The sequence below is a fragment of the Mustela erminea genome, chromosome 18 (genome assembly GCF_009829155.1).
Source record: "Mustela erminea isolate mMusErm1 chromosome 18, mMusErm1.Pri, whole genome shotgun sequence".
Taxonomy (NCBI): domain Eukaryota; kingdom Metazoa; phylum Chordata; class Mammalia; order Carnivora; family Mustelidae; genus Mustela; species Mustela erminea.
The window spans coordinates 1,335,426-1,363,074 of NC_045631.1; the positions used below are offsets into that span (position 1 = coordinate 1,335,426).

At 59.2% G+C, this 27,649-nt stretch overlaps 2 protein-coding genes across 9 annotated transcripts; one reads left to right on the forward strand and one right to left on the reverse strand.

Annotated features, from left to right (window-relative positions):
- Window positions 1-25: 25 nt before the first annotated feature.
- RPAIN (RPA interacting protein) lies at window positions 26-6,966 on the reverse strand. 7 transcript variants are annotated; one of them, XM_032321849.1, is made up of 7 exons: window positions 6,541-6,962; window positions 5,259-5,429; window positions 4,198-4,258; window positions 3,324-3,435; window positions 3,130-3,193; window positions 1,948-2,088; window positions 26-522 (listed from the first exon to the last, which is right to left on the reverse strand). In XM_032321849.1, exons 1-7 carry the CDS (start codon window positions 6,619-6,621, stop codon window positions 484-486), a joined length of 669 nt encoding a protein of 222 aa, XP_032177740.1. In that variant the 5' UTR covers window positions 6,622-6,962; the 3' UTR covers window positions 26-483. The 7 variants fall into 7 exon arrangements, 5 of the variants coding, with proteins under 5 accessions (XP_032177740.1, XP_032177739.1, XP_032177741.1 ...); XM_032321848.1 differs by having other exon boundaries at window positions 26-793; XM_032321850.1 differs by having other exon boundaries at window positions 26-258; window positions 6,541-6,958.
- Window positions 6,967-7,101: 135 nt separating this feature from the next.
- Window positions 7,102-27,320, forward strand: NUP88 (nucleoporin 88). 2 transcript variants are annotated; one of them, XM_032321845.1, is made up of 17 exons: window positions 7,103-7,449; window positions 9,684-9,853; window positions 10,593-10,718; window positions 14,004-14,090; window positions 15,189-15,365; window positions 18,595-18,781; window positions 19,100-19,247; window positions 22,182-22,280; window positions 24,471-24,561; window positions 25,186-25,287; window positions 25,659-25,817; window positions 26,070-26,195; window positions 26,281-26,346; window positions 26,437-26,517; window positions 26,610-26,736; window positions 26,820-26,938; window positions 27,098-27,320. In XM_032321845.1, the coding sequence occupies exons 1-17, from the start codon at window positions 7,162-7,164 to the stop codon at window positions 27,159-27,161; spliced, it is 2,217 nt and encodes a 738-aa protein (XP_032177736.1). In that variant the 5' UTR covers window positions 7,103-7,161; the 3' UTR covers window positions 27,162-27,320. The 2 variants fall into 2 exon arrangements, with proteins under 2 accessions (XP_032177737.1, XP_032177736.1); XM_032321846.1 differs by lacking the exon at window positions 14,004-14,090 and having other exon boundaries at window positions 7,102-7,449.
- The last annotated feature ends 329 nt before the right edge of the window (window positions 27,321-27,649 follow it).

The window sequence follows — 27,649 nt, forward strand, 5'->3', positions numbered from 1 at the left end:
CAACTCTCCTGCTCCAAGATTGTCTAATGTGATAATGGACAATAAAATCGGGCGGTTTCCTCTGTTGTCTTTGCTATCCCCTCGCAGCCTGTGTCCCAACACACCGAGAGCACAGAGTTTCAGAGTTTAGTACAAAATCCGATATAAGTTAAAGGCTGGTATTTACAAAGCCCTGTCCCAGGCAGAGCGAGTCGTGTGCCCCAGAAGAACGGGGAGTGGAGGTCGGCACTAGAGAATCACAGCCCACGTGTCGCAAGCCTGGATTTGGACAGAAGAGAGTCCCGGTCACACACACCGTCTCTGTGTCTCAGCAGCAGGGATGCAAGGGTGGCATTCAGATGCCATCATGAGGTGGCCTTGGTGGGGTGTCTGCACGCGGGACCCCACCCTGCAGTCCCAGGACAGTGGCACATGCGCCAGGAGCTCGAAGCAGGTCCCATACACGGACTCTGAACAGCCTCCCCGCAGGTCACCGGTGGCTTCTCATGGCCTCATGGGGAGGTGAGGCTCTGTCGCCTGAACCTGGGATGGATGGGCATGCCTGCTGCAGGCAGAACCTGAGCCTACTGCCCATGTGTGCCAGCACGCCTTCTGGGGTCTCCCCTTGCAGTCGGGGCGCGCCAGAGCACAAAGCGGTCTCCCTCGATCCTCACCACCACACAGAGGAGGCCGTCCGCCCACACGGCTGACATCCCGGCTCTGGCGCACTCCGTCCAATGACCACACCTCACCCGGCCACATCCTCACGGTAACCTACACCCACTCCTCCATGTCCAGGCTGAACCTGAGTCCCCTGAAGTGAAACCAGAGGCCTAGTGTCCTCAGACGCTGATGGATGCCTCTGCCTCTCCCTCACTCCTGTCTCATCTTTGCTGTGACTCCCTGTCATCTCTCCCAGGGCTACCAATCCCGCTGCTCGGAGATGCTGTCCAGGGAGGGGACCCTGGGACTGGGCTGGGGTCCGTGAGGATCCTTTGCCCCCAGACCTGTGTCTTCTGCTGCCCCCACTCCCCACCTGAACCTCCGTCTGCACACACACGAGGAGCCTGCCTCTGGGCCAGGGGCTGGGAGAACACACCCATGTGTGATCTTGCCATCCAGGACAAGCGCACGGGCAGGTCCCTGTGGTAGTGCTGCGGGGACACAGCTTTAGGCTCAGAGAGAGGAGGAGTCGGGCCTCCAGGACGTGGTGACCAGCCAGGCTCACTACATATGTGTGCAAATCATCCTGGAGCCAAAGGCCTTTCAGACCCAGAGCCGCGGGAGCGAGAGCGTGTGGGCCAGAGACCCTGCGTATTCGAGGCTCCGGGGGTGCATCTGGAGCAAAGGGAGCAGCCGCCTCTTCCTCAACTCCACCCGCCATGCTCCCTGCCTCCCACCCAGAGGCCGGCAGGGCCCCACCACTGAGCAGGGAGCAGCAGGGGTCCCCAGCACCCGCTCCGGTCAGAGTCTGCAAGCTGTCCCCAGTAGCCGGGCCCACATTCACCTCCAATGACAGCACGGGGCCAGCAGCATGCAGGCAATCCCACCGCTTCCTGCCCCACCGTCCAGCCGTCTGGTAGCTGCAGGCCCTCCCTCCCTCGGTGACCTGCTGCCATCCTATTTCCTTCCGGCAGGCCCACATCGGCACAGCCTCTCTGGGTGTCCTGAGCACGGAACCATCGGCCGGGTCTGAGTGCGCCACTGCCTGTCAGCCGGGCCTACCCCTCTGTCCCAGCCCTTGGGGTGCCCATGGATCTCCTAGTGTAAGTGACACGTTACCTCCACTCTCCCATGCCAGTAAATTCCTCAAGAGACTAAACTGTACTTGTAAACATCTCCCCGCCTCAAAAGAATGCCATAACGGAAAAAGAAGAGAAAAAATCTCCCCGCTTGTATGATTTCTGCTAGGGTGGGAACAATGCCAACCATGGCCGGTTCCGCCACGGGGTCCCATGGGAGGCTTACCACGCAGCTCATGAGAAGACTGGGCTTTTCTTCTGTCCCGTCCGTGACGGAGAACTCAGGCGTGTGCGGACAGTGTGCACCGTGCTCATTGATGCTGTCCTCTAAGCAGGCTCGAAGCTTTTGCTCCGTCAATCCTGGAGACTAGCAAATAAGCCAGTTAAGCTGCAACCTGACCCCACTCACCTCTGAGCCGACAACCTGAAAATTCCGACTCCTCAAGCCGCCCACTGGGATGGCTCTGCACAGCCTTCCAACGTGCTCACGCTCCTGGCTGCGCTAAACTCCGTGACCGCAGCAACCCTCTGGGTGACTGCCGCCCCCCACTCCTGCATCAGCAGCACCAAGAGGGCATGGGGTGCCACCTCCCCAGTCCCTCTGCCCCCCGCGGCTGCTGTGTCCTTCCCAGGAGCCAGCACCGTGGGGCCCAGACCTGTCACGCTGTGTTAAGCTTGCCATCATATGCGTTCCAGAACCCGACAAAGAGAATGAAAACAATGCTTTTTCCTTTTCTTCAAAGGTAAGGAATGGAATGGTTAGCAAACGCTCAAAAAGAGGGCTTGTTTAAAGAACAGGGAAAGCTGCTGAATCACATCAACGATAGGACAAACTCGAGTCCGCACTCCGCTCCGCGGTGCACTTTACAGAAGTGGAACCGGGAGGGCAGACCTGCCCCCTCGGGGTCAGACGGGCACGACTCGGCTCCCATCGGCAGAGCCCCGCCTGGGGCCTGGCCAGTACAGATGTGTCTGAAGCAGACCGCGAGATGCTCGCTGTCCCCATTCCCCGCTGCAAACTTTCAGCCATATCACGCCCAGTAAGAAGGTGCCTTCGTGTTTCGGGACCACTGAGGCCTATGTTCGAATCTAGTTGAGTCTTCAGTGGGAACTTCACACGAAGGCAGATACAAGTGTTTCCAGTTCTCCCTGTAAAGGTCTTGAGCACAGTGCGCTCACCAGCGGGGACCAAATGGCTGGGACAGCCACAGTGTGTGCCCATCCCCAGGCCAGCTCCATGGGTCCTGTGGGCCCCGTGGGCTCTGTGGCCGCTTCCCAGACACCTGTGTGAGCTGGCCAGGGCGCCAGGAGAAAATGCACTCCATCGGCTCCAGCGCCAGCAAAGGGCCTCCAGCAAGCGGACACATGTGGGAAGGAGGGACACGGGATGTGTGTGTGGAACACTCACGTGCGAGGAGAGGGACAGGCCACACGGACACGTGACCACGCCGCCTGACACTCTCAGGTTGAACCTGGAAGCAGAGCTGGCATCACAGCGCGCCGGGGCCAGCACCGCAGGACCCCCAGACCCTTGCAGACAGCCAGCCTGCGGGGGGACACGCTGTCCACCCATAATGCTAAAAGAGGTTTGGCATCTCTTACCTCACGCACACAGGACAGATGAGGGGGTTTGCCTCCCACTCAGCCAGCATGACACTGAGACAGCACTCGTCGAACTGCAGGCTCTTCTCGTACTCGCTGAGGAGGCGCTGTTCTGCGGGGCAAAGGGCAGCTGTAGCGCCCTTCCTGCCTCCCATCCCAGGCCTGTCCCATAGCCCAGCCTCACCCACACCAGACAGGGAGCCCCGCAGGACGCCGCCACCCGGCACAAATGTTCGCTGCTCTACCCGGCTTTGTCTTGCTGACTCCCGCCCCTCTCGCCTGTCCCGCATGTGCACGAGCATGACACGCGGCCCCAGAGGCATTGGGCTCGGGGGATCGCTGGAGAGCTCGGACCCTGCCTGGGCACGAAGAGCGGAGTTTAAAACAATCTGTTCCCCAACAACCATACGCCCAGTCTGTGCTGTTCACAGCCCGTGTTAGCTCGCGTGGCGAGCACACAACCACACCAAGGATGCGGCAGGAAGGAGGGGCAGCAGCGCCAGAAACGGGTCCATGCGCTACAGGTCTACGCAGTATCTACACGGCTGTGCCAGCCAACCCCAGCCCGCAGGCCACACCAGCCATCAGTCTTCTAAATCACATCCTGCTGGAACACAGCCGCGCCCATGAGGCCTGTGTCCATTTTCACGCCACAGCAGAAGGCGATCACACGGGATGCAGAGCCTGAGCACCAGGCCCAGGCACAAAGACTCATTCTGGGGAAGAGCCAAGACTTCAGGGTAAAAGCAGGGATTCCTGACACCCGCCTGGAGCTGGCCGCAGAGGACGGGGACAGTCAGGAAGGCATTCTGCTTTGAAAAGTGCTCAGTGCCAGTTTGCTAGAGGCAGGTGGAGGGACCCTGCCCGAGGTCACCTTGGTCAGCCAGCTCCTGCTGGATCTCCTCGAGCACAGCCAGGTCCAGCAGCTCCTCCAACTGCAAGAGAAAGCAGAGTCCCCTCAGCCAGCAAGTCCTGATGACACGGGCTCCAGAGGCTAGTGTGAAGAGCTCCAATGCCAAGGAGAAGCCCCTCCCGGTCCTTCCGTAGGAGGTGCCGCCCATGCGGCAATGGCATCCCGCTAGAAAGCCATCAAAAAATGATTAAACCACCCAGTAACAAGATAAGGGCCCTGCATTTGGGGGGAGATGCTAGAGGACAGCAGCTAAGTACTTGTTCTGCCAAAGCTCCGGAGCGGCTGGGGCCTTCCTAAGCCTGCCCGCCTCACTTGGGGCCTCTGCGAAGCAGGCACAGACCTGAAGGGCTCTTGTGACCATGAAGCAGGACTGTGTAGCCAGAAGTCTGGCCTGCACCAGGACACCCAGTAGGGCTCCCGATAACGCATCGCGACTACAGATGGCCCTGATGCTTCTGGAACAGCTGGCTGAGGTTTTCTCACATCGACCTCACGGTGCAGACCGCGCTCTCTTCTGCATGGGGTCAGGCTGGGACTCCGTGAAAGCAGAGCTCAGGGGCACAGGACAGGTAAGGACCCAGAGCAAAACCAGGGTTGGAATTCCAAAACCAGGGACGTCCAAGCCAGGGCTCTTCCTCGCACACAGTAAACGGTTTCCGATCCACCCCCAGCCGGCGACACTGGCCTAGGCGAGAGTCAGAAAGTTCCTGGATGCTCTCTTGCACAGAGAGGTTGCTAGCGCAGGTCTGCTAAGTCAGAATTTCCACCGGGGGAGCCCAGATGTCTTTGTTTTTAGTTTTGTAGGATGCCATGATACAGAATGTTGGCAAAGCCTGGTGTTTAGGAACCATGGACCTAGAAAAGTCTAACCTGAAAGACAGAAGAGTCTGGGTTCCAAGTAGCTGGAATCCTGACTAGGGGCTGGAGGATGGAGGGTGACTGGGACCAGAGGACCAGCGGACACAGGGCAGGCCCTCTCGGTGCTGTAGCACCCTCTCTGGAAGCACATGTCCCATTCTGACCTGGGTCAAGGCCTCTGGACAGCTGTCCCTGGCCCGCAGAGCGCTCCACTCTTCTTCCATCACCTCCTGCACCAGAAGGGGGTTCTGAGCTCTCCTTGGCATGTTGCCTCCAGCCTGGCGGTATCTGTTCAGGAGCCTGTCCCGGCTGTTTCTCATTCTCTCCAGGCATCCCTTGGAAGGAGAAATGGAGCGGAGCCCGTAAAAACAAAACAAAACAAAATTAGGGGTGTCTGGGTGGTTCAGTCAGTTAAACATCTGCCTTTGGTTCAGGTCATGATCCTGGGGTTCTGGGATGGAGTCCTGCACTGGGCTCCCTGCTCAGTGGGGCATCTGCCTCTCCCTCTTCTTCTGCCCTTCCTTCCCTCCAGACACATGCACGCTCTCTGAAACTCTAAAAGTTTTTCTTAAACTAAATGTTACATCAACTGACACTTATAAACACAAAATTCCAACCATAACCCTAATTACTATTTTTGAATTATTTCTGCGCAGTCCTTATTTGCAGACAAGGGAAGTCATCACGGTTTATGTACTCGGTTCAGCACATTCGGATTTTATTTTAGAGCGAGAACGCGAAAGAGAGTGTGAACTGGGCGAGAAGCAGAGGGAGAGGCTGAGGAAGACCCTTGAGCAGAGGCCGAGCCGAGCATGAGCCCAATGCGGGCCGGATCTCAGCACCCTGAGATCGTGACCTAAGCCTAACCAAGAGAGGCCGGAGTCCGCTCCCCGCGCCCCCCGGGTGGGACCCTCCGCGACAGTGTCCTTCGTGGCAGTGTCCTAACGGCTCGGCCTCCGCTGCGCTCCGGCGGGACTTTCCTGCACGAGGGGTTCAGCCGGGGACGACCATCCCTCGCGCCCCAGACCCTCCAGACGCGCGGCAGAGTTCCGGGACCCGCTACACGCTCCTCGACGCAGGGCCCCGGCTTCGGCGGCGGCTCCCGGGAGGCGGGCTCGCGGGAACGCGCTGCCGCCGGAACGGTCCGGGGCGGGGGGGAGCCGCCGAGACTCCGCAGCAGACGGCCGCGCCCGCGGGAGGACAGCGGGTCCCCTCAACCCCCGACGCCAGCAGGGTGGGGCGCGCGGGGCCTCGCGGCGCGCGGCGGCCGGGCCGGCTCCCCCCCCACCCCCGCACGCAGGCCCGGGAACTCCCGCAGCGCCCGGCCCGCTCCGTCCCATCCCGCCCCGGGGCCGCCTCCGCCCGGCGCCCCGCACCTGCCTCGCACGGGGGGCGACGAGGGGAGGGACGGCGGCCCCGCCGAGGCCTCCCAAGCCCCGCGCGCACCTGCCGGAAAGCCTCCTTCCACTGCGGCGAGCCCACCGCTTTGTACCGCGATCGGCGGCCCGAGCCCGGCGCCTCCGCCATCTCCAGTCCGGGGCGCAGCAGCCGGGCAGCCCCGCCCCCACGGGCGCGCAGAATCCTGGCCGCTGTAGTTTCCCGGCGCTCCGCGCGCCCGCCCGCGGGGCCTTCTGGGAGGTGCCGACCCGTCCGGCGACCCCGAGGAGGCGGGGCCGCAGCGGCATATGTGAGGTCAGCCCCACCTGGAGTGAGGGAAGTAGGTCTTGAGGGAAGGCTTCGGACGTCCAGGCTTAGCCAGGCGGAGGTGTCCACGCAGCGGTCGGACTCCGCTCTCAAGCTGTCCCCGGGGACTGGCCTTCCCTCAGCGATGGCCCCGCCTGACGGCCGGCCTCCCCTTCGCCCCGCCGCCGAGGCACGCGTGCCCGGGCTGCCAGCTCAGTGATTGGCCGGAAAGCTGCCGACCGGCCCTCCCCTTCGCCCCGCCCCCGAGGCGCGCGTGCCCCGGCTGCCTGCTCGCTGATTGGCCGGAGCGCGCCGGCGGGCCGCGGATGGGCTGTGCTCAGCGGCGCGCGGCATCACGGGGGCGACGCGCGCAGTCGGGTTAAGATGGCAGCGGCGGAGGGTCCCGCGGGAGATGGGGAGCCGTGGCAGTCCTGGCTGCCCAACCACGTCGTGTTCCTGCGGCTCCGCGAAGGGCTGAAGAGCCAGAGCCCCGGCGAGGCTGAGAAGCCGGCGTGCCCGTCGCCGTCCGCGCCGCCGCCGCCGCTGACGAGGAGCCTGGTCGTGGGGCTGGGCGGAGAGCTCTTCCTGTGGGACGGCGACGGCGGCTCGTTCCTGGTGGTGCGCCTGCGGGGCGGCGGCGCGGGCGAGGAGCCGTCCCTGTCCCAGTACCAGGTGGGCCGGGCCGCGCGTGCTGCGCGGGGGCGCGGCGCCACCGGCTCTCCTCGCGCCCCGCCCCGCCGCCTTCCGCTTCGGCGCGGCCGCTTCGTAGCCTGTCGTGGCCGGGCTCCATTCCCCGGCGGAGGCTTGCGGACGCCCGCGTGCTCTCGGGGGGCCCGGGCCGGGGACAGCGGCCGGGGAGCCGCGTGCAGGTGCTCCGAGGCGAAACCCAGCAGGCGAGCGCGGCGGGCTGGGTCTGAGACTCCGTTTTCGTGGGGCGCCACCCGCCAGGTCGCGGGGACAGATCCGACCTCCTGCCGCGGTCGCTGTGAGCGCCGAGTCGGGGTCGGTCTGGAAGCGGCCGCTCGCGGTTTCGTGCCGACGTGGAGGAGGGGTCCCCGGTCCTGCTTCCTCTCCGCGCTAGAGGATGAGCCGCCGCCGGGTCGGGCGGGAGCTGCCTGGGCTCTGGGTGAGCGCAAGCACGTGCACGCGAGCAGCGGCGCGCCGGGCTTCTTGCGGTCCAGCGCTGGCCTGAGGGGACGGTCGTCCGTGGTACACGCGTGCGGGTCTTCTAAAGACTGGAAAACGTAGCAGAGGTGTCGCCCGTTCTGACTCGTGCCTTCTGTCGTGGGCCCCTGCCCGGTGCCTGCGGGGGAGAAATGCGGGGGTTTTATCAAGGTGCGGGGGTGTTTCTGCGGTTCTGAAGACCCGTCCCAAGTTGACCTTCTGTTCCTGTAAAATTTCTGTTGGCCAGAGTGATCGGAGGCGCTGGGCGGCCCTGTTCAGCAGCACGTAGAGCGGCCCTGATTAAGTCCATGGTGTTCGCTGTCCCTCTTTTCTACTCCACCGCCACCCAGGCAGGGTCATGCCTGTCAGTCTTGCTTTTGTATCCCCGTTCTTCCCAGGCTGCCCGGAGCGGGTGGCACTCAGGAAACTGAGGGCTGAGTGGCTCTCAGCCTTCCAGAATCTCACCGGCAAGAAAGCGGCTCCGCGTGAGTTGCAGATTTAAACGTTGATTAAAGGAGAATAGTGACTTCAGAAACCAAGTAAAGCAAAGCCCCCTATGTTTGTAATTGTCACGTGTGATCTCAGGTGTTTGGAGGGTAAATATATTCCGAGAGCAGTGGCCTCTGTTTGGTTTGAGATGGACCCGATCGGACAGGAAGATGGTGGAGTCAGCGAGGACCACTGACGGGAGACACATGCACTTGGCTGGACTTGGCGAAAGGCCGCTGAGCCGCAGCAGGGAGACGGGCGGTAGAGCGCTCCTTGTGTGCTGTGTGCAGAGTGGTGGTCTGTGGAAAGATCCTGGCTGAGGGTTTCTCCTTACGGGAGGGTGAGTGATATGTTGGCGTCTCCTGCTTTATGAGTGGAAGTAGAAAGGACAGAAGATGGGAGTGTGGGTGGTCAGGAGAGAAGCAGCAGGACATGCCGCTCCGAGGAAGTGCGTTGTTGTGAGGGCTGGTGACATGGGGACAAGCAGTTTTGAGAACCCCCGAAAATGCCGTGGCTCTGTGATTCTGCCGTGCGGGTCTGGCCGTGCGAGCTCTTGAAGCTCTTCTGTCCCGGTCCCGTTCCTGATACCGAACAGAAGCCGCCAGTTATGAACGCTCTGAGTTCACTTCTTGCTGCGCTGAAACACCTGGAGCCGGCTTTATGCCATGCATTGTGCTGAGGGTACACAAGGAAGGACACAGTGTCAGGAATTCGGTTAGCTGTGCAGGACGGTCGGGGTGACCTCAGTGCAGGCTGATAAGGACCGCGACAGAGTCATCCAGAGTGCAGAGGAGACACACGTACCCCGGCTGGAAGATCGGGGTAGTGTGTCAGGAGGTCTTCCCAACTGTGACAGCCGCCGCAGAAGGAGAAGGAAGAGCTGTCGAGAGACGCAGAGGCTGACAGAGCCTGGTGGCTTTGTGGACATAGGCTGACCTGAGTGGGCATAGAGACTGTCCAGGGCAGGCTGGAGTTTGGTCATAAAAAAGGCAATTAATGTGTAGTGTTTGTTTTTCAAGGGAAGGAAGTCTGGTGCGGTTTATGTTATGTCCTGATCTCAGTGGTTAAAAATCTCCAGTGAGTCCCTAGCCCAGGTGTGAACCCAGGAGGCGTCACTGCCCTGCAGTTCCCGGCGAGGAAAGCAGCGCCTGCCTCCAGTGCCCGACCAAACTACACCGGGACAGTCGTGCTTTCTAGGAATTACCGCGTACTTACTGCGATGTGAACTGTGACCAGTTTGCTTTGTTTTCCAGAGATTGCTCTGCATAAATCCGCCCCTGTTTGAAGTCTACCAAGTCCTGTTAAGTCCAACGCAGCATCACATAGCGCTTGTGGGAACCAAAGGACTTACGGTGTTAGAACTACCTAAGAGATGGGGGAAGAACTCTGAATTTGAAGGCGGAAAATCAACAGTGAACTGCAGGTAAGTTGAATATCGATTTATCGTTTGTCGGTTTGGAACACACGCGGACAAGCGGCTCAGGCCCCTTGGTTCGCCAGCTACATTGTTTGTGCTGCGGATCCAACAGTACAGGCCGCCAGCTGGGCCACACCCGGGCTTCCTGCTGATACGATCTGCACCTGCCTGCAAGCCTGCCCTTCTGCCTGACGGCTCATAGCCGACTCACCGGAGTTCAGCTTGGTCGTGTGTGTAGAAATAAGAGAACTTTTGAAAAGCAGTTACTACATATGAGTCAGTTTAATTTAACTAATTTTAATTTTTGTATCTTTTCAACAATCTGGAAAAGCCAGAGCCTGAAAGATGTGTTGACGAGCGTAAGATAGAAACTGCCTTTAGTTCTACAACGTTTCATTTCTAAAATCTGTTTCCGAAAAAAAAAGAAAAAAATCCGTTTCCCCATTTCCGCTGTTGGAACATTGTGTCTGATTCTCTTCCCAGGCCAGTAAGGCGACCGCAGCAGTTAGTGTGCGTGGAGTCCCTCACGAGGACCGGTGTGAAACTCTGATTTAGAAATTGGTTTCGTGTGGGTCCTCACGTGTGCTCACTGAATGGGGGCTTCGAGTGCTCTTCTCGGCAAAATGTGGGAGGAAGAAAGATGGCGAAGGGAACGAGAGCAGAGCGTTAAGATAGGTTTTCCCATAGAAGGTCTTTGGTCCACATTCTGCAGAAAGTTTTGGACAAACTACTGTCTTCATTTCAGTACCACGCCCGTTGCTGAGAGATTTCTCACCAGCTCTCCATCTCTGACGCTGAAGCACGCTGCCTGGTACCCCAGTGAGCTGCTGGACCCCCATGTCGTGCTCTTGACGTCAGACAACGTGATAAGGTGCGATGTCTTTCTGTCTCTAGCTTTGCGCAGGGACGGCCGGTGGGCCCCCAGGTGGGTCACTGGGAATCACAGCGCCTGTCTCAGGCTGCTCTCCGCACTCAGGCCCAGCGGGCTGTCCGACTGCGCTAACTTCGAGGCCTAATTACTGCTCATCTGCCCAGTCAGGCCTCCCACCTTGGCACTTCTTCGCTAACCTGCCCAGGAGCCTAACCCTAACCCCTCTCCTGGTGCTCTGCTGGAGGCAATGCCCCGTGGGGAGCAGAGAGTATAACTGGGAGTTGAGAGATCTGAATTCTCGTCCTAACACGCCACTTCTGTCTTGGAGATCTTAAACTTGAGAGGAGCTCAGTTTCCAGCTCTGTAAAACGAGCTGGTTTGATTGGACAGGTTTTGAACTCTGATTAAAGGCCCTATTCCTACAGAGAATTCTGTGGTATTTACGTAGTTAGCTTCCTGGATCTGCCTTATGTAAAAGCTGTTTCGGGACTCCACTGAGCTGCAGACAGCTTCGTCTTCCCTCCTCACCACTTTTTTTTTTTTTTTTAAGATTTTATTTATTTGACAGAAATCACAAGTAGATGGAGAGGCAGGCATAGAGAGAGAGGGAAGCAGGCTCCCCGCTGAGCAGAGAGCCTGATGCAGGACTCGATCCCAGGACCCTGAGATCATGACCCCAGCCGAAGGCAGCGGCTTAACCCACTGAGCCACCCAGGCGCCCCCCTCCTCACCACTTTTAACCGTGCCCTGCGAGCTCCTCCTTTACTGCTGGCTGATGACCCGTTCTGGGCCTTTTACAGATCTCATCGCTGTCTGGTTACTTTCAGCTGCTCAACTCAGTGTGTCCAGTTCGGAGCTCTGATGTCCAGTCCATACCAGTTCTGGGTCCTGGCCCATCACACAGGCCAGACCCCAGGGGAGGGGACACTTGTGCAGAGGGCATGACCTGATCTGGCTCTTGCTTCTGCCCCCACACTTGGAGGCGGGTTGATGTGCAGGAAGGGGGCTGCCTCCTGCTTCCTCGGGAGTGAAGGGAGCTGAGGCTGGCTGGCTGGCAGTCGATGGGTCTGAGCCTGATTTCCGGGTCGTCTGGTCCCATCTGCTGCTGGTGGCCTCCATTGACACGGCTCCTCTGTACAAACGTTGTGTGTCACTTCAGGGGCTGCTCATCACTGAGGAGCACTGTCTCCCACTGGCTCTGTCCGCGGTCGGGCCCAGGGCCTCTCTGGAGAGGGAGGGTCCTCGCACTCGTGCCGCCATTGTAGTTTTTCCTGTGGCATCATAGTGACCACCCTGCTGTCCTGGAGGGTGACTGCTCTGCCCTCCAACAGCCACAGGGACCTGAGCATCAGTCCCACAGTCCTTTCTCACACTGCTCCAGCCCACCCCCTGATGTGTGATGTGTGAGTGGTAGATACTGTATAGCATTCACAAGCCCCCAACCCCAGGCTGTGACCTGTCCGGTTCACTCAGGGATTCCTTACCTGGGACCTGCAGCTTCCTGCGGCACATCTGGATTCCGCGAGGACACGAGAGCCCTTCTCCCCACATTATAAGCCCCCCTGAATCTGGTGGAGTGTCTCCCTCCCTGCCCATCTGGCTTTGGAGCTGGACACCCTCCTGCCATAGACGTTGTTATGTCCAAGGAAGGACTCCTGATGCCCCTCTCTTAGTCTTTCAGCACGTCTGTGTTTTTATTTATTTTTTATTTTATTATTTTTTTAAGATTTTATTTATTTATTTATTTGACAGACAGAGATCACAAGTAGGCAGAGAGGCAGGCAGAGAGAGAGGAGGAAGCAGGCTCCCTGACAGAGAGACAGGGGGAAGCGGAGAGCCCGATGTGGAGCTCGATCCCAGGACTCCGGGACCACAACCTGAGCCGAAGGCAGAGGCTTTAACCCACTGAGCCACCCAGGCGCCCTACATTTGTCTTTTTAAAAAGATTTTACTTGTCAGTGAAGGAGAGCACAAGCCCGGGGAGGGACAGAGGGAGAGGGAGAAGCTGACTCCCCACTGAGCAGGGAGCCTGATGCAGGACTCGATCCCAGGATTCCGGGCTCATGACCTGAGCCGAAGGCAGACACTGCACTGACTGAGCCCCCAGGCGCCCCTCCCCTGGTCGTCTTTTCCTCCCCTGGGAAACTGGGCGGCAGGAAAGGGCGCTAGCCTAGACCTTCCTGGAGTTAAGCTTGAGAGGAGATGTATTTGGTCTCAGCTGTTGAAGGTTCTTTTTTAAACATGGGGAACCTGGGGGGGCTCGGTTGGTTGAGCATCCAACTCTTGATTTCAGCTCAGGTCGTGATCTCAGGGTCCTGAGATTGAGCCCCACATCAGCCTCTGTGGTCAATGCGGAGTCGGCTTGAGGTTCTCTCTCTCCGTCACTCTGTCCCTTCTTCCTACTCTCTAAAGAAACAAACAAAAAGACACATACGGGAAGTTACTGTGTATCCTAAGCTTTGGACCCTGTTGACAGTTTCCAGGCACCAAGCTCTCCCTACCCACCCCTGGCCCCCATGCCCCCCACCATGCGCGTCCCTTCCAGCAGGCACATTTGATTTAAAGTCAGCGCTGCTTACTCGCAGAGAGACCGCAGTGCGTGTGTGCTGTTGGGTCATGTTTTCATCAGAAATCTCTGGTAAGACATTTTACTGGTAGTGGAACAAACGATGTTCAGAGTTTCTCAAGGTTGTGGAGGTGAGTGATTAACTCAGTGAGGGTTTGTAGGTGATGTCGGGTTGCTAACAACAATACTGGCCTTTAGATAGTTCTCCGCACTGTAGCCACGCGCTATGAAATTTTATGTTGTTTTAAATTCAAATGATGCTGGCAAGAAAAAATTTTTCCCGTTTTATACTTCCCTTTGGGAAAGTAGGGGTGACGTGATATTGCATCTTTGTGTAAGGGCAGTGCCTATAGACTGGGACCCAGCGTCTCTCCCCGCGGCCCGGGGCTGCCACACATGCGGCTCCTCTACAAGGCTTGTGTGCGCCAGGCAGGGGCGGGCGGCGTGGGGGAGCTGGGCTGCTCAGGGCAGTCGGGCAGCGTGTGCCCAGGGCCTCAGGATGGGGGAGTGGGGCAGGACGGCCTGCAGGACACTTGGAGGGACTTCGTGACAACGGGGAGAGTTTTTGGAGGTGCCGTTGTCAGCAGGTGCAGCGCACCGCTCCAGCAGAGACACGGTCATGAGCCTGGCAGGACGGCACCAAAGCAGCGACCTGCCAGACCAAGGGCAGACTCGGGATGGCAGAGCTCTGAGTGCAGCTCTCTCCCACCCGCTCCTAGGGTCTACTCTCTGCGCGAGCCTCAGACCCCTGCCAGGGTCATCGTGCTTTCAGAGGCGGAGGAGGAAAGCCTGATACTCAATAAAGGGTAAGTTGTTCTTCGTGTCCGGAAACGGTTTTTCAGCTTATTGGGATCACAGATGTGCTTTTCACAGACACTCAAGGTTTTCTGTCGCTGACCAGCATGCTCTCAGCGGCGAGAAAACACCCGTGTTCGGAGCCTTGTGTGGGGCTGCGGTCTTCCTGGATGAGCAGTTATACCAACCTTCAAAACACAGACGGGGTGTCTCTCTTTTTTTTTTTTTTTAAAGATTTTATTTATTTGACACAGGGCACAGGCAGGGGAAGCAGCAGAGGGAGAGGGAGAAGCAGACTTCCCACTGAGCAGGAGCTTGGAGTCATGACCGGAGCTGTAGGCAGACATTTAATGACTGAGCCCCCCAGGCGCCCCCAAAGACAGCATGTTTATCACTTGTCTGCTGTAATTACAAAGGTTGTGTGTGTTTTCTGTAGGAAATTGGGAACGCCTACGGGAAAATATTAAAGAGAAAATGAAACGTCTTGTGGTCTCCTTTGTGTCTCCTCGCACAGCAGCGGGGAGACACTTGGGTATAAAGCAGAGGGCTGTGCGTCCCTGCTGCCCCGCCCCGCCGATTTCCAGCAGGCATCCCCTGCCTGCCCCCCGCCACTCCTCTCCCGCCCTGTGCCCCGGCTCTGGGCCCAGCCACCTCAGCCACCTCCCCCCTCGTTCTCACGCAGCCCACCCTTACCCGTGCTCCCACCGGTCCTCTGGCTCTGAGCTCAGATCGCAGCCCGTCAGGGTTCCTCCCCTCCACTTCCTTCGTGACATCCTTCGCTGACGCTGCGTCGTGTGCTCCTTTCTTGGGTCTCGGGCATCGCTATCACGAGCTGGGGGGTGGGGGGCTGTCAGATTCCCAGATGTGTGGCAGGAACCTATGCCATTCTCAGTGGCTTTTCAGGCTTTCTTCATCTCTGGTTCTTGCGCGTCTGCGGGTTTAAGCTGCTGGAGCCGGAGCCTCGCTGTAGGCCGACGCTTCTGTCATTTGGGTGTGGGGTTTTTGTTTTCTTTCTTTCCCTTCCTCACTGAATGCAAATTCCATCCCCCGTTCCTGCTGCTGCTGTTTCGTTCCTAACTGGCCTGGCCTGGCTTTACCTGTCTCCGCAGGAGGGCGTATTCAGCGTCCCTGGGGGAGACGGCCGTGGCCTTTGACTTCGGGCCGCTATGCGCCGTCCCAAGGAGCGTGTTCCCGCAGAAGGGCAAGGGCGAGGTCGTGGCGCACCCGCTGTACATCCTGTGTGAGAACGGGGAGACCTTCCTCACGTACATCAGCCTGGCACACAGGTGAGTGGGGGCGCCACTGCCCAGAGCACAGCTGCCACCGTGGAATCTGGGCGCTGTGGTTTTCAGGCTGCGGGAGCACGGCGGCCCTGTAGGGCTTGGATTCCATGAAAAGACTGGTTCTGAGCATTTGGCCTCTGACTTCCTCGCCATCAGCCACAGACATACCGTGAACAAGGTGACGCAGGCGAGCGAGGCGCCAAGGGGAAGGGCAGACACGGCAGTCTGGTGTTGAACATTCCGATTGTACCCAAACAGCTTTAGTGGCACAGAGACACTCAGGCACAGTGAGACTCAGGGGAGGGAGAGAGGGTCGCACTGGAGGAGGGAGGGAAGATTTCTCAGAGAGGCCGCGTGTCTAGTGCAGGATTCCCCAAGGGCCGGGGAGGGGCGCCCCCAGGGAGTATGAAAGCACGGGCACGTGTCAGTCACGGCCCAGGGATGGGACATTTGTGGCAGGAGCAGGGGTTCCTGGGACGCGGCATCAGGTCACAGAGCTGGCAGTATCTGCCATGGAGAATGTGGTGGAGTTAAGACACCCGGTTAAGGAATGTGGGGTCGGGGTGCCTGGGCCACTCAGTCTTAAGTGTCTGCCTTTGGCTCGGGTCATGAGCCCAGGGTCCTGGGATCGAGCCCCGCGTCCAGCTCTCTGCTCAGCAGGGAGCCTGCTCCTCCTCTCTCTCTGCCTGCCTCTCTACCTACTTGTGAACTCTCTCTCTGTCAGATAAATAAAATCTGTAAAAAAAAAACTTTTAAGAAAAGGAACATGGGTTTTTCCTGTATAGGAGTAGGGCCGTGGGAAGCCGGTGATGGCTTCTTAACAGAAGGGTAAGGTGGTTGGTAAGGGACACGTGGGGGCAGAGAGACGTTTGAAGGCGCAGTTGCACACGGTGCCGACCGCCTGCAGGACCCAGACTGCACCGTTTGGAAGCGGGGAGAGGTGCCCACGGTAGATGGCACAGAGGGAGGGTCTGGGAGACCTGGCTGCTGGCCGGGCGAGGGGCGACCCTCTCGTGCGAGTGCCGTGGTCCGCAGGGGCAGCTAATGGGATGGCGGGCAGCGCTGGTACCGAGGGCTCGTGCAGCTGCCTGTGGGACAGGAACGTGGGAGCGCTTCTCAGACAGCTGGAAACGCAGGCCTGGGGAGAAGAGGCAGACGCTGGAGCGGAAGATCGGAGTCTCCCGGGTCAGGATGGGCAAGTCAAGAGAAGATAATTGGGGGCGGGTTTGTAACCAGAAAGGCCTCTGGTTAGAGGCCGAACATTGTGCTTCAGTCCTGAACAGGCTCAACAGGTAGTAGCCGAGGCAGATCCAGGTGGGGCTGTGGGGCCGTGGAGGGGGGAGTGGCTGGCCTGCGACACCGGGTTGCTGCTGACTTGGGAGTTTGGACTGGGGGCATCTGCGTGCAGATGCCACGGAAGTGACCCCAGAGCGCAAGGAGAGGGAGCGGAGCCACGAGGGAGACAAAGGCCAAGAGCTCACTGGGCGCGGGGTTGTGAGCACTTTCTCCCGTCGGCTTCTCCGTGACCCGAACGTGCTCCAGCTTCCACACAGGACCCTGTCTGGGAGATTCTGTGCCAACGCCATTAGCCTGTCGCCGCCCAGCAGGACACCTTCTGCGTGCTTGTACATCTAGTCTAGGCCAGTCCCCAATTCTCTTGATTTCACCCTGAGAATTCCTGGAGTGCGAACCCCCTTCTCTCCATCCCCTCATTCTGGCTCTGGACCCTCCGCGTCTTCTGCGCAGAGCCTCTCCCCTTCCACCAGCGGCCCCGAGTCCCAGTTCTCCCTCCGCGTCCTGCCTTCGCGACTGTCACATTCCTCCTGCAAATGCAGGGCTCTGAGCCTTGAGCGTCACACCCGAGACAGCCCATGTCCGCCGGTCCTGGGCCGCCCTCCCGGGGCTCAGTTGGCCTAGACCGCTCCTGTCCCCACTATGCAGTCTCCTTCCTGTGGGTACTTGACATCCGTGCTTTCAGAACATTCCAGAGCTGTTCCTTGCAGCGTTCACAGCCTCCTCCCGGAATAGCTGCTTTGCCGTTGATCTCATTCATTCCTGACCCCTTTCTCATCTCACTTGGGGTGGTTTTCAGTTTTTAAGATTCACTTAGGGACGCCCGGATGGCTGAGTTACGCATCTGCCTTTGGCTCAGTTTGTGATCTTGGGGTCTGGAATCAAGTCCCGTATCGGGCTCCCTGCTCAGCGGGAAGCCTGCCTCTCCTTCTGCCTCTGCTGCTGCTCCCCCTGCTCTCAAATACATGGATAACGTCTTAGGGGAAAATGTTTATCGTAGAGAGGGAGAGGGCACGCGCGGCAGGGGCAGTGGGAAGGGGAGAGACTAAGCAGACTCAGCACTGAGCGCTGAGCCCCGCGCAGGGCTCGATCTCACGAGACTGAGATCACGACCTATGCCAAATGCAGAGTTGGACGTTCAACCCTCCGAGCCACATAGGCGCCGCCTTCCTTCACTGTCTGTCCCCACGTTCCTTTCGTGCTGTGAGGCCCCGTGTTGTCACACTCCGCCCACGTGTGGTAGTTCTCGCTACACATCTTCTTCCTCAGCTGAATGTCTGTCCCTTGGGGTGTCCCCCGGCACTCAGTGACGGCGTCTCTACAGAAACACTGTGTCCGAAGCCCCGGAGAGTCTCTGCATTTTCCGGGAAAGTGCAGAATCCAGGCCCAGCGTGCTCTTGTGCATGTGTGGAGCGGGAGGGAGTGGGGCTTGCGACAGAATCCGGGGAGCGCTGGTCCTCCGGGGACTGTGTTGGGGGAGGGGACCAAGCACAGGTGTTGAGGTGGGGGGGTGCTGAGTGGCCACAGGAAGCGGCTGAGGGTTTGGCAGCGAGGGTCTCCCTGGGGCTGATGGCAGCGGTCGGTCAGTAGACCGTCAGTGGCGCGATGAGGGAAAGGGGCCTAGATTGGAGCGTGGTTTCTCAGCCTCCACAGTAGGGACGTTTGAGCTGACCAGCACCCTCTGTTCCTCCACGCACCAGTAAACACCTCCCCAACCCTTGACAACCAGGAATGTCTTCAGACATTGTTCCTGTCCCTCGGGTGCAGACGTCTCTGGTTGAGAAGCACCAGGGGGAGAGCCGAGCCGGGAGAGACAGGTGCCGAGCTCGGGGACGGGTGGGACGGGGTGCGCCGGCCACAGGACCTTGGTCCAAGCCAGGCTGGGAGTGGCAAGGTTCCCTCTGCGGAGGCCCACCAGCGTGTGTCCCTGTTCCCGCAGCGCCGGGGGTGTGGGGAAGCTGCTGGGCCCACTGCCCATGCACCCCGCAGCGGAAGACAACTACGGCTACGATGCATGCGCCATCCTCTGCCTGCCCTGCGTCCCCAACATCCTGGTGATCGCCACCGAGTCTGGAGTGCTGTACCACTGTGTCGTGCTGGAGGGGGAGGAGGAAGACGACCAGACAGTGAGTTGGGCACCGGGGGTTGGGGTGGGGAGTTGTGGGGGGAGGCGTCCTGGGCGGGGTGAAGGCAGGGAGCAGGCGGGCTCTGTGTCGCAGCACGGGGATGCGGCTTCCCTGGCTGGCCCGTCCCGAGGTGTGGCCTCCAGTGACAAACACAGGGAGCCGGGCAGCCCCCAAGTGGGCTTTTTGGAACCTGATTTGCATTTCCGGGAAACGAGAAGCTGTTCTGTCCTCTGGTCTCCTTTGGTCGGGAGGTGAGGGTGGGGGTGCTGTCGGGCAAGACAGACTAGATTGTCTTAGACAGCGCTGCTGCTTCCGCAGTCGGAGAAGTCCTGGGACTCCAGGGCCGACCTCGTTCCGTCTCTGTACGTGTTCGAGTGCGTGGAGCTGGAGCTCGCCCTGACACTCGCCGCTGGGGATGACGACCCCTTCGATTCTGACTTTTCTTGTCCCATCAGACTGCACAGAGGTAACGGGGTCCTGCATGTACGGGGCCGGGGCCGGGTTGCTCCCAGGCGTACAGAGGCCCAACGAGCCCTGAGTGCCCTCCAGGACCAAGAGAGGCCGGGCGGGCTTCCCAGGTTCTCAGCCGGTCTGCCGTCTGGAGCCATCCAGACCCAGCGGGGAATTTTCCTGGTCCAGTTCAAAGCTTATGTCATGATTCAAATCCGGAATCTACACAAACCTTAGTAAATGTTAAAAATCAGGTCACAACAGGCCACTGAGACGCTACGGCTTTAAAACCTGTTTCGCTTCTAGACACGTCGTATGACCGGGTGAACGTGGTCCTTTTACCTTTGTCTCTGTGAACTGACCTGGGCCGCTACCAGATCTTTCTGGCTTCTCTGTGCGCGTCTGGGGAGCTTCTGCCGAGACTGCTGAGCCCCTGGAAGCCGGGGCCATTGGGGTGCCAAGGGCTGAGCGGAAGGAGCTGGGCTCCTGCTGTGTTTGGGGACAGCTCTGACACGAGCCAGCCTCCTGTCAGCCCCTCCAGCTCCGTCTTCTCATCTGGAATGGGGTGACCCTGGATGACCTGCGAGGCCGCGGACACCAGTCCCTGCGATCCCGCTGTCCCTCCGCCGCTTCCTGGAGTCTCCTCCAGGCTTCCCGGGCCCGGGCGGAGACGGGAGCTGCTGTTCGCAGGCCCTGGAGCCGCCGGCTCAGGTCCAGCTCTGCAGAGCCGACAGCAGGTCTTCAGGGCTCGGGGCTCCCGTGCAGTAGAGCAGCCGGGGGAGTCCACTGAGCGCGTCTGACTAGACGGTCCAAGCAGTAGGGGTCAGAATTTAGAAACGAGGACACGGGGACCCGGTGAGGTAAGGGACACACGCTCCTTGGTTCCTTATGAAGAGAACAGGTGTCTGGGAGACCTTAGACGGAGGCGATCTTGTCCTAGTTTTTCCAAGAGTGGATATGTCATGTGTTGTATGGCTTGGAGGTTTTTGACTCATTCATGTTCGTACTCAGGGCATGTCATGGTCACCGAAATGTACCCAGATTTTTAATGACTGAGTGAGTGGCCGCCGAATAGTGGGGTGCTGGCAGATTCCCACTCAGTGACGGATGTTACCTCTTCGTGATAGATTTCTGGTTCCTTCCCAGCACTGAGGTTTTCCTGTTGACTTCAGTGCAGACATGTTTTGAAAATCCGTTGGAAACCATAGACCTAAAGAGATGATTTGAGCGTAACATAAAGTCTCAAGTTTGGACAGTTGAAGAGAAGCTTTTTAGTATTTTATTGTTCAGACAGGGGACTGCCACACACCAGGCCTTTTAAAGCTTTGTAACAGCCTAATGCTGTTTGGAGAGGGAGTTGTGCAGAAGCCCAACATGTAAAATAGGACAAAAACGCTAACATTCGCTTTGCAGCATTTACTTACCGTGAAGTCAGCAGTAAGAGGGTTGTCAGACAAAAGGAGGTTTTCATTCGGGGCTTATGGGGGACAGCTGCCTCTTTTTTCTTCATCAAGTAGGCTGCATGCCCGACGTGGGCCTTGAACTCATGCCCTTGATGCAAGGGTCACACACTCTATCAACTGAGCCAGCCAGTGCCCCGAAATTTTTTTTTAAGATTTTATTTATTTATTTGACAGAGGTAGTAGGCAGAGAGGCAAGAGGGAGGGAAGCAGGCTCCCTGCAGAGCAGAGAGCCCGATGGGGGCTCGATCCCAGGATCCTGAGATCATGACCTGAGCCGAAGGCAGAGCCACCCAGGTGCCCCCCAAACTTTTTTTTTTTTTAAGATTTTGTTTTTAAGTAATCTTTATATCCAACATGGGGCTTGAACTCACAGCCCCGAGATCGAGTTGCGCGCTCCCCTGAGCCAACCAGTGTCCCTCAACACTTGCATCTTCAATCAGCTTTAGCGTGTAAATTATTCTGTATCTTGTTTTAGTTGTTTAATGTTTTGAAAGTATCGAGTTGCAGGGATAATTATTCGTAAATATTCAGGAACTCTTGTTTTAGCATTAGCTGGTCTCCCTGGTACTAGGGCTCAGAAGTATAGGAGATTTCATCGAAACTGCGAGCGGATCCTCATACTTCCTCGTGTAAATGTGAAGCATTCTCTGGGTGTCTCAGTCACGTCCGACTCTTGATGACGGTTGAGGTGGGGATCATGGGGTCGTAACTTTGAGCCCCACATTGGGCTCTGTGCTCAGTGGGGGGTCTGCTTGAGAGTCTCCCCACCCCCAACTCTCTCTCGCAGGCATGCACACATGCTCCCTAAAACACATCTTTTCTTAAAAAATAAGTAAATATAAAGGATTGTCAGACAAGAATTGTATTTAAAAAAACAAGGAAACTCAAAACAGCATACACTTGGGGCGCCCGGCTGGCTCAGCTGGAAGAGCGAGTGACTCTGGATCTCAGGGTCATGAGTTCAAGCCCCATGTTGGGAGTAAACTCACACAAGGAAGAAAAAAGAATTCAAGCTTAAACTAAATGTAAAACCACCTGCGAGCCGACATTATCAAGAAAGGACAGCCAACACCTGCCTGGATGCACGGTGATGGGGCTGCTGGCTCCACGGTTGTCCCCGTGTGCTGTGCCCTGTGCCCTGCCTAGAGTAGCTTGGTGGAGGGACACGTGTGGCACAGGCGTTCCTGCAGGGCCACTCCATTTTAATTTGAAGAGTGGTAAATAAATGCACAGCGGGGACAGAAAGGCAGCATGTGTATACGTGTTGGTGAACTCTTTGGTTGAAAAATACAACTTGTGTTTATTTTTAAAATACTTAAAATGTATTTGAAAATGGAATTCAGATCTTCAAATTTCAAAACCGCTGACACAGTAGTGTGACGGTCCTGCAGACTGTCACTTCTGTCCCCCGCTGTGCTTGTCGGCTGCTGGGGCGACTGTCAGTACTCTGACGGCTGCCATCGTATCATTTGTGCTTCCATTTGCAGATCCCAAGTGTCCCTCAAGATACCACTGCACTCACGAGGCCGGCGTGCACAGTGTTGGGCTCACTTGGATTCATAAACTTCACAAATTTCTTGGATCAGGTGAGTTTTCTGTACTTTGCAGTGTGTTTCCTGGATTCTGTTTGAAAGTAGTTTGGAGTCGTGGCGCCTGGGTGGCTCAATGCGCTGAGCGTCCAGCACTTGGTTCCGGCTCAGGAGTCCTCCGCTGGACATCCGGGCTGGTGGGTGACAGGTTCTGCCTCCCACGCTTTCCCGTAAGAGCTGTAGCTCTGGCCCCTATGTTGAGCGGCGTCGTCGAGCAGGCAGGCAAGGAAAGGAGCCGAGGAAATAAAGGCTTCTAGGTTAGGAAGGCAGAGCCACAATTCTCCCTTCTGACACTGCAGTCTTCTGTGCAGTTAATCTAGGGGACCCATTACAGGGCGTTTGTGCTGATGGTTTCCGAGGGCTTGAGGCTGCAGACACCTGTGTATTTCCATGCACTAGTAGTGAATGATCCAAAGGAGAGTCATACAGTCCCATTTGTACTGGCTTCAGAAGAGAATCCTTGAGAATGAGTTTAACAAAAGTGAAAGTATAAGTGTAAAACGACAAAATGTTACTGAAATAAGCTTAAAAAAAAAAATCCCATGTTCATGGACCAGAAAATTAGTACTTTTTAAAATGGCAACATTTAATGGTGTGCAGACCCCATGCCATCCGGGTCTGAATTGGCAGAAATTGAGAAGCTGATCCGAAAACTCATTTGAAATGGGGCCCTACAATAGCCAAAACGGTCTTGAAAAACAAGAATCCAGTTGAAGGACCCATACTTGCCAACTTCAGAGCCTCTCCCAGAAGGTGCGGCGATCCCAGCACAATGCGGACATAGGAGACCTGCGTAGGTCGGTGGAACGGGGGGACAGCCCTGTTGGTTTCCGCAGGGCCCAGCACGGGTTGGCCGGGGAGAGTGGTCTTCCTGACCTGCAGTGCTGGGACACGTGTGCATGCAGCCGCGACAAGACAGAATTGGACCCCTTCCTCACACCGTGACACAAGAGTGACTTAGACAGGATGACAGAAGTGAAACTGTAGAACTCGTGGAAGAAAACCCTGTGACAAAGCGAAAGGACCATCCACGGGGTGGAAGGAAGTGCCCGGCCCAGATCTGCTCACGGACTTGGTAGCTGGAGTACGCAAGGGGCTTGTGGAGCCCCGCAGACAGACGACAAGAGCCCAGTTCAGGGACGGACAAGGGGTTTGAGTGACATGGCTCGGCCGATGAGGTGCGCACAGCCAATAAGCGTGGGGAGACGCATTTGGCAGCGTTGGTCCCAGAAGGGAGATGCTGCACGAGCCCTGGACATCAGGGCTGTCAGAGCGGCTAGTCCCAACGGGCCGTGGCAAGCACTGTAAGCACGGGCCTTGCGGACCGTGATGTGGTGCCGCGCAGGGCAACAGTCTGGCCCCTCCCCGGGTGACCCACAGTGTTACCCAGCATGGTGTGACCCGGTGATTTGCTCCTCGGCGCACACACATGTGCACACTCACACCAGTAAGCAGCTCTTGGCAGCGGCATTGGCGCGATCGCCCAACAGCCGGGCATCCGTCGCCGCCAAGCGGGCAGCGGTCCAGCCATCCAACGGGATGTCCACCAGCACAGGGGAGGGGTGAGGTCCAACTCAGCTGCGGCTCCCTGTTGCGTGGCTCTGTGCATGGGGACCACACAGAGCAGGCTGGCACGTGACACAGACGGTCCACCGCGGGGGGATAGGGAGGGGGACCAATCGGCCAGACTCGCGTGGTTGCTCATGTGCATGGGGCTTCCTTTCGGGAACTGAACAGACTTAAGATGTCTTATTCGCAAGAGCATGAGAGCGCACAAGCAGGGGGGTAGCAGACGGGGAGGCGAAGCAGACGCCTGCTGGGCAGGGAGCCCCACGTGGGGCGTGATCCCAGGGCCCCGAGGATCATGACCTGAGCCGAAGCAGCCGCTGCACCGACTCAGCCCCCAGGCGTCCCTCGCGAAGAGACTTAAATCTCCTGGTGGGTGTACAGCTCTCGCTCCCCCCGCCCCGGAGCATGACGTGCCGCGGTGGCTCGCGCGCTGGTGGGGTCGCATTTCGGGGAGCCGATGCGGAGTCGGCCTGTGTCTAGGCTACTGCCTGGACACAGCCGCTTGCTGGCACGGCCCACACGAGGCCGGGCTCTGGCACGGGCACTTGGCCATGTCTGGGGGGCGCCTGTGCTGTGTGCGCAGGTCGCTGACCGGGTCCCTGGGCCCCTCCCCTGCAGACGAGGAGGACAAGGACAGCTTGCAGGAGCTGGCCGCCGAGCAGAAGTGCTTCGTGGAGCATATCCTCTGCACCAAGCCGCTGCCCTGCAGGTAAGGCCGCGTGTTCCCCTCCCCACGGGCCGCTGAATTCACGTTGTCAGGTGCACGCGGACCACCCGCGGACACGACCACTGACCTGAGGGGCTGTGGGTCAAGCCCCCTGCCTGATGGCCACCCGCCATGTGCCCCTGTCCTTGCTCATGACCCTGAGCTCATGTCAGGGCTTCAGCGCAGGCTCCTGTGGGCATGTCTGCCGGAGGCCCTCCTCGTGCGCTCCGGGGTGCGCTACTGAAGGTGAGTCCGTGAGGGCACAGACCGCATCTGTCTGTCGCATGCTGCGCTGTGCTCGGTTTCTGGCTGAGGGACACTTGGTCCCTGGACGTTCAGGGAGCAAAGGGATAGAGAATGACCCCAGCTTAGTCCCGGGGTCACTGCGTCACTGTCTTGCCGTCATGCTCGTGGGCCCCAGGAGGGAGGGTGGGTTGCAGAAGGCGTGTGGACGGGGTTTGTGGGTGCAGGAGCTGGGCCCGTAGGGGAAGGAGCGCAGGAGAGGGCACAAGATGGGGATGGGAGGTGACCGGGACTCAGCAGGATGGCCTTCTGGTCCCCAGCTCAGTGCTCCTGCAGGGCGGTGCATCCCAGGCGTGTGACAGCCCTGCAGCCATGTCTTTCCAGGCAACCAGCACCCATCCAAGGGTTCTGGATCGTGCCCGACATCCTGGGGCCCACCATGGTCTGCATCACCAGCACCTACGAGTGCCTCATCCGGCCCTTGCTGTAAGTCCCCTCGCGTCCCCACATACTCCGCCGTCCTGCTGGGGGAGCCCTCAGCCAGGCTGGGGCGGATCTGGGATCCCCGCTGGAGACGCACGGTCTGTTTGTGTGACAGATGGTTGTGTGGTGCCCGCCCCAGTCCGTTCAGACGCCTGCCCTGCATGCGTGCCGTGGCCATGTGGGGATAGCGGGGCGGGGGGGGGGGGGGGCGGCTCCCCCAGGGTGGCCAGCAGGGCAGAGCGCTGCATTCTCGTCCTGTCCCTGGAGACTCGTTTTCTGGCTGGTCGAGTTTTCCCAGCTCCACGTAGACACCCCAGTGGGACTTGCACCGATGCCCCCACGGAAGACGGCGCTGAGTCCCGTGTGTCTTGCAGAAGCACGGTCCACCCGGCGTCTCCGCCCCTGCTCTGCACCCGAGAAGACGAGGCCGCAGCCGAGTCTCCCCTCCGCATCCTAGCAGAGAGCCCGGATTCCTTTGAGAAGCACATCAGAAGCATTTTGCAACGGAGCGTTGCGAATCCTGCCTTTTTGAAGTATGCGGTTCGGGGCGTTGGGGCTCCACCAGGTTCCCGCCCCGTTTTCCTCCTGCGCATCGGTCCTCTGTCCCACGTGTCCCCCGCGTGCTGCCAGCCGGTGGGAGGGGAACCGGGTGTGGTCCGTCAGCGAGACACGGGGTGGGAGGGGCAGATGCAGGGAGAGGGACTACCGGGTGGCCGCCGGGAGGACACATGGCATGAGGGCCCCACCCCGACGCGGGCAGGGGAGGTGACGGCAGCTGCTGGCAGGTGGTCGGACAAGGCCGCAGCGCCGCCCCCGGAGGAGTGCCTGCAGCTGCTGAGCCGCGCCACACAGGTGTTCCGGGAGCAGTATGTGCTGAAGCAGGACCTGGCCAAGGAGGAGATCCAGCGCAGGTACCGGCCCGTGGGGCACCCCCTGCCGCCCGCGTGGCCCCCCTGCTGCGGGCACGGCCGCCTTGACGCTTGTGCATCCCCACAGGGTCCGGCTGCTGTGCGACCAGAAACAGAAGCAGCTGGAGGACCTCAACCACTGCCGCGAGGAGAGGTAAGTGCCGGGGCGGGCGGGCCGCCATGTCTGTGTCTCCGTGTCTCTGCCACCGGGTACAGCCCGCAGCCTCTGGGTCTGTGCCGCCAGGAAGAATCTGCGGGAGATGGCGGAGCGCCTGGCCGACAAGTACGAGGAGGCCAAGGAGAAGCAGGAAGACCTCATGAACAGGTCAGTAGCCGCGGGGCGCGCCAGGGCGCAGACACCAGGCCGAAGCTGCCTGGGGCCGCCGCAGCTTGAGCCGCCCACCTGCCTCGCCACAGGATGAAGATGGTGCTGCACCGCGTCCACGCGCAGCTGCCGGTGCTGTCCGACCGCGAGCGCGACATGCGGCGGGAGCTACAGCGCATCCCCGAGCAGCTGCGCCACCTGGGCCGTGCCATCAAGCAGGTGCGCGGGGCGGGTGGGTCTGCAGGCAGGTCTGCGGGCAGCGGTGGTGCAGCACACAGAGCCTGGGCTGTCCTGCCCCGCAGGTGACCATGAAGAAGGACTACCAGCAGCGCAAGATGGCGCGTGCGCTGAGCCCGCAGAAGCCTGCCATGGCCCTCAGCGCCTACCAGCGCAGCTGCATCCAGTCAGTGCTGAAGGAGGAGTGAGTCGCGGGCGGGGGGCGGTGGGAGCCCAGCGATCTGGGGCAGCGCGCAAGATCCTCCACCCGCCCGAGCGTCTCCGCTGAAGCTCTTGCATGCGGGTGTCACCGGCACACTCACTTCTTGCGTTCGCGAACCCAAATGACTGTGTGGTCCCACAGGGGTGAACACATCCGGGAGATGGTGAAGCAGATCAACGCCATCCGCAGCCACGTGAACTTCTGAGCCACGGCAGGTCCCCACGGGCGGTCGCAGCCACAGCTCCCACGGGGGCTCACGCTGGACCCAGGAGGCCTTGTCGGTGCGCTCGGCCCTGCTGGTGCATCTCTCCCGCTCGTGTGTATAATTACTGAATAAATGCTTTTACGTAGGTGTTGGAATGGACTTTGCGTTTAAGCTGAGGTTTAGGGTTGTGTGCAGCATGGACCTAGGCATTTCCAGGACCGCGGCCGTGCACTGCCCACTTCCCCGCGCCGGGTCTCCGTGCTCCAGCCAGACAGTGGCTGCAGTGTCCAGGAGCGGCGGACAGAAACCTGGGATGGAACGGAGGTGGCTGCTGTTTCGTGCCAACACTTCATCGAGGACACGTCGAGCACGGTCAGACGGTCGCCCCTGAGGCCCACTCAGAGCCAGCGCAGGGGCCACCGATCCGTGGCACTGGGCTGTGCGCGGTCCCCAACGGGCACCAGGTGGGTCGGACCTCAGCGGGAGAG

What these genes read in the sequence shown, in the direction of transcription:
- NUP88 (XM_032321845.1), top strand. Translation starts at nt 7,162, where the DNA reads ATGGCAGCGGCGGAGGGTCCCGCGGGAGATGGGGAGCCGTGGCAGTCC. An exon ending in AAATCAACAGTGAACTGCAG is followed by an intron (nt 9,854 to 10,592) that starts GTAAGTTGAATA and finishes TCTTCATTTCAG; the next exon opens with TACCACGCCCGTTGCTGAGA. An exon ending in TGGGCCGTGCCATCAAGCAG is followed by an intron (nt 26,737 to 26,819) that starts GTGCGCGGGGCG and finishes CCTGCCCCGCAG; the next exon opens with GTGACCATGAAGAAGGACTA.
- RPAIN (XM_032321847.1), bottom strand. Translation starts at nt 6,621, where the DNA reads ATGGCGGAGGCGCCGGGCTCGGGCCGCCGATCGCGGTACAAAGCGGTG. An exon ending in GTCCAGAGGCCTTGACCCAG is followed by an intron (nt 4,259 to 5,258) that starts GTCAGAATGGGA and finishes TTTCTCTTGCAG; the next exon opens with TTGGAGGAGCTGCTGGACCT. An exon ending in ATCTGTCCTGTGTGCGTGAG is followed by an intron (nt 3,194 to 3,323) that starts GTAAGAGATGCC and finishes CTCTGCTTCCAG; the next exon opens with GTTCAACCTGAGAGTGTCAG.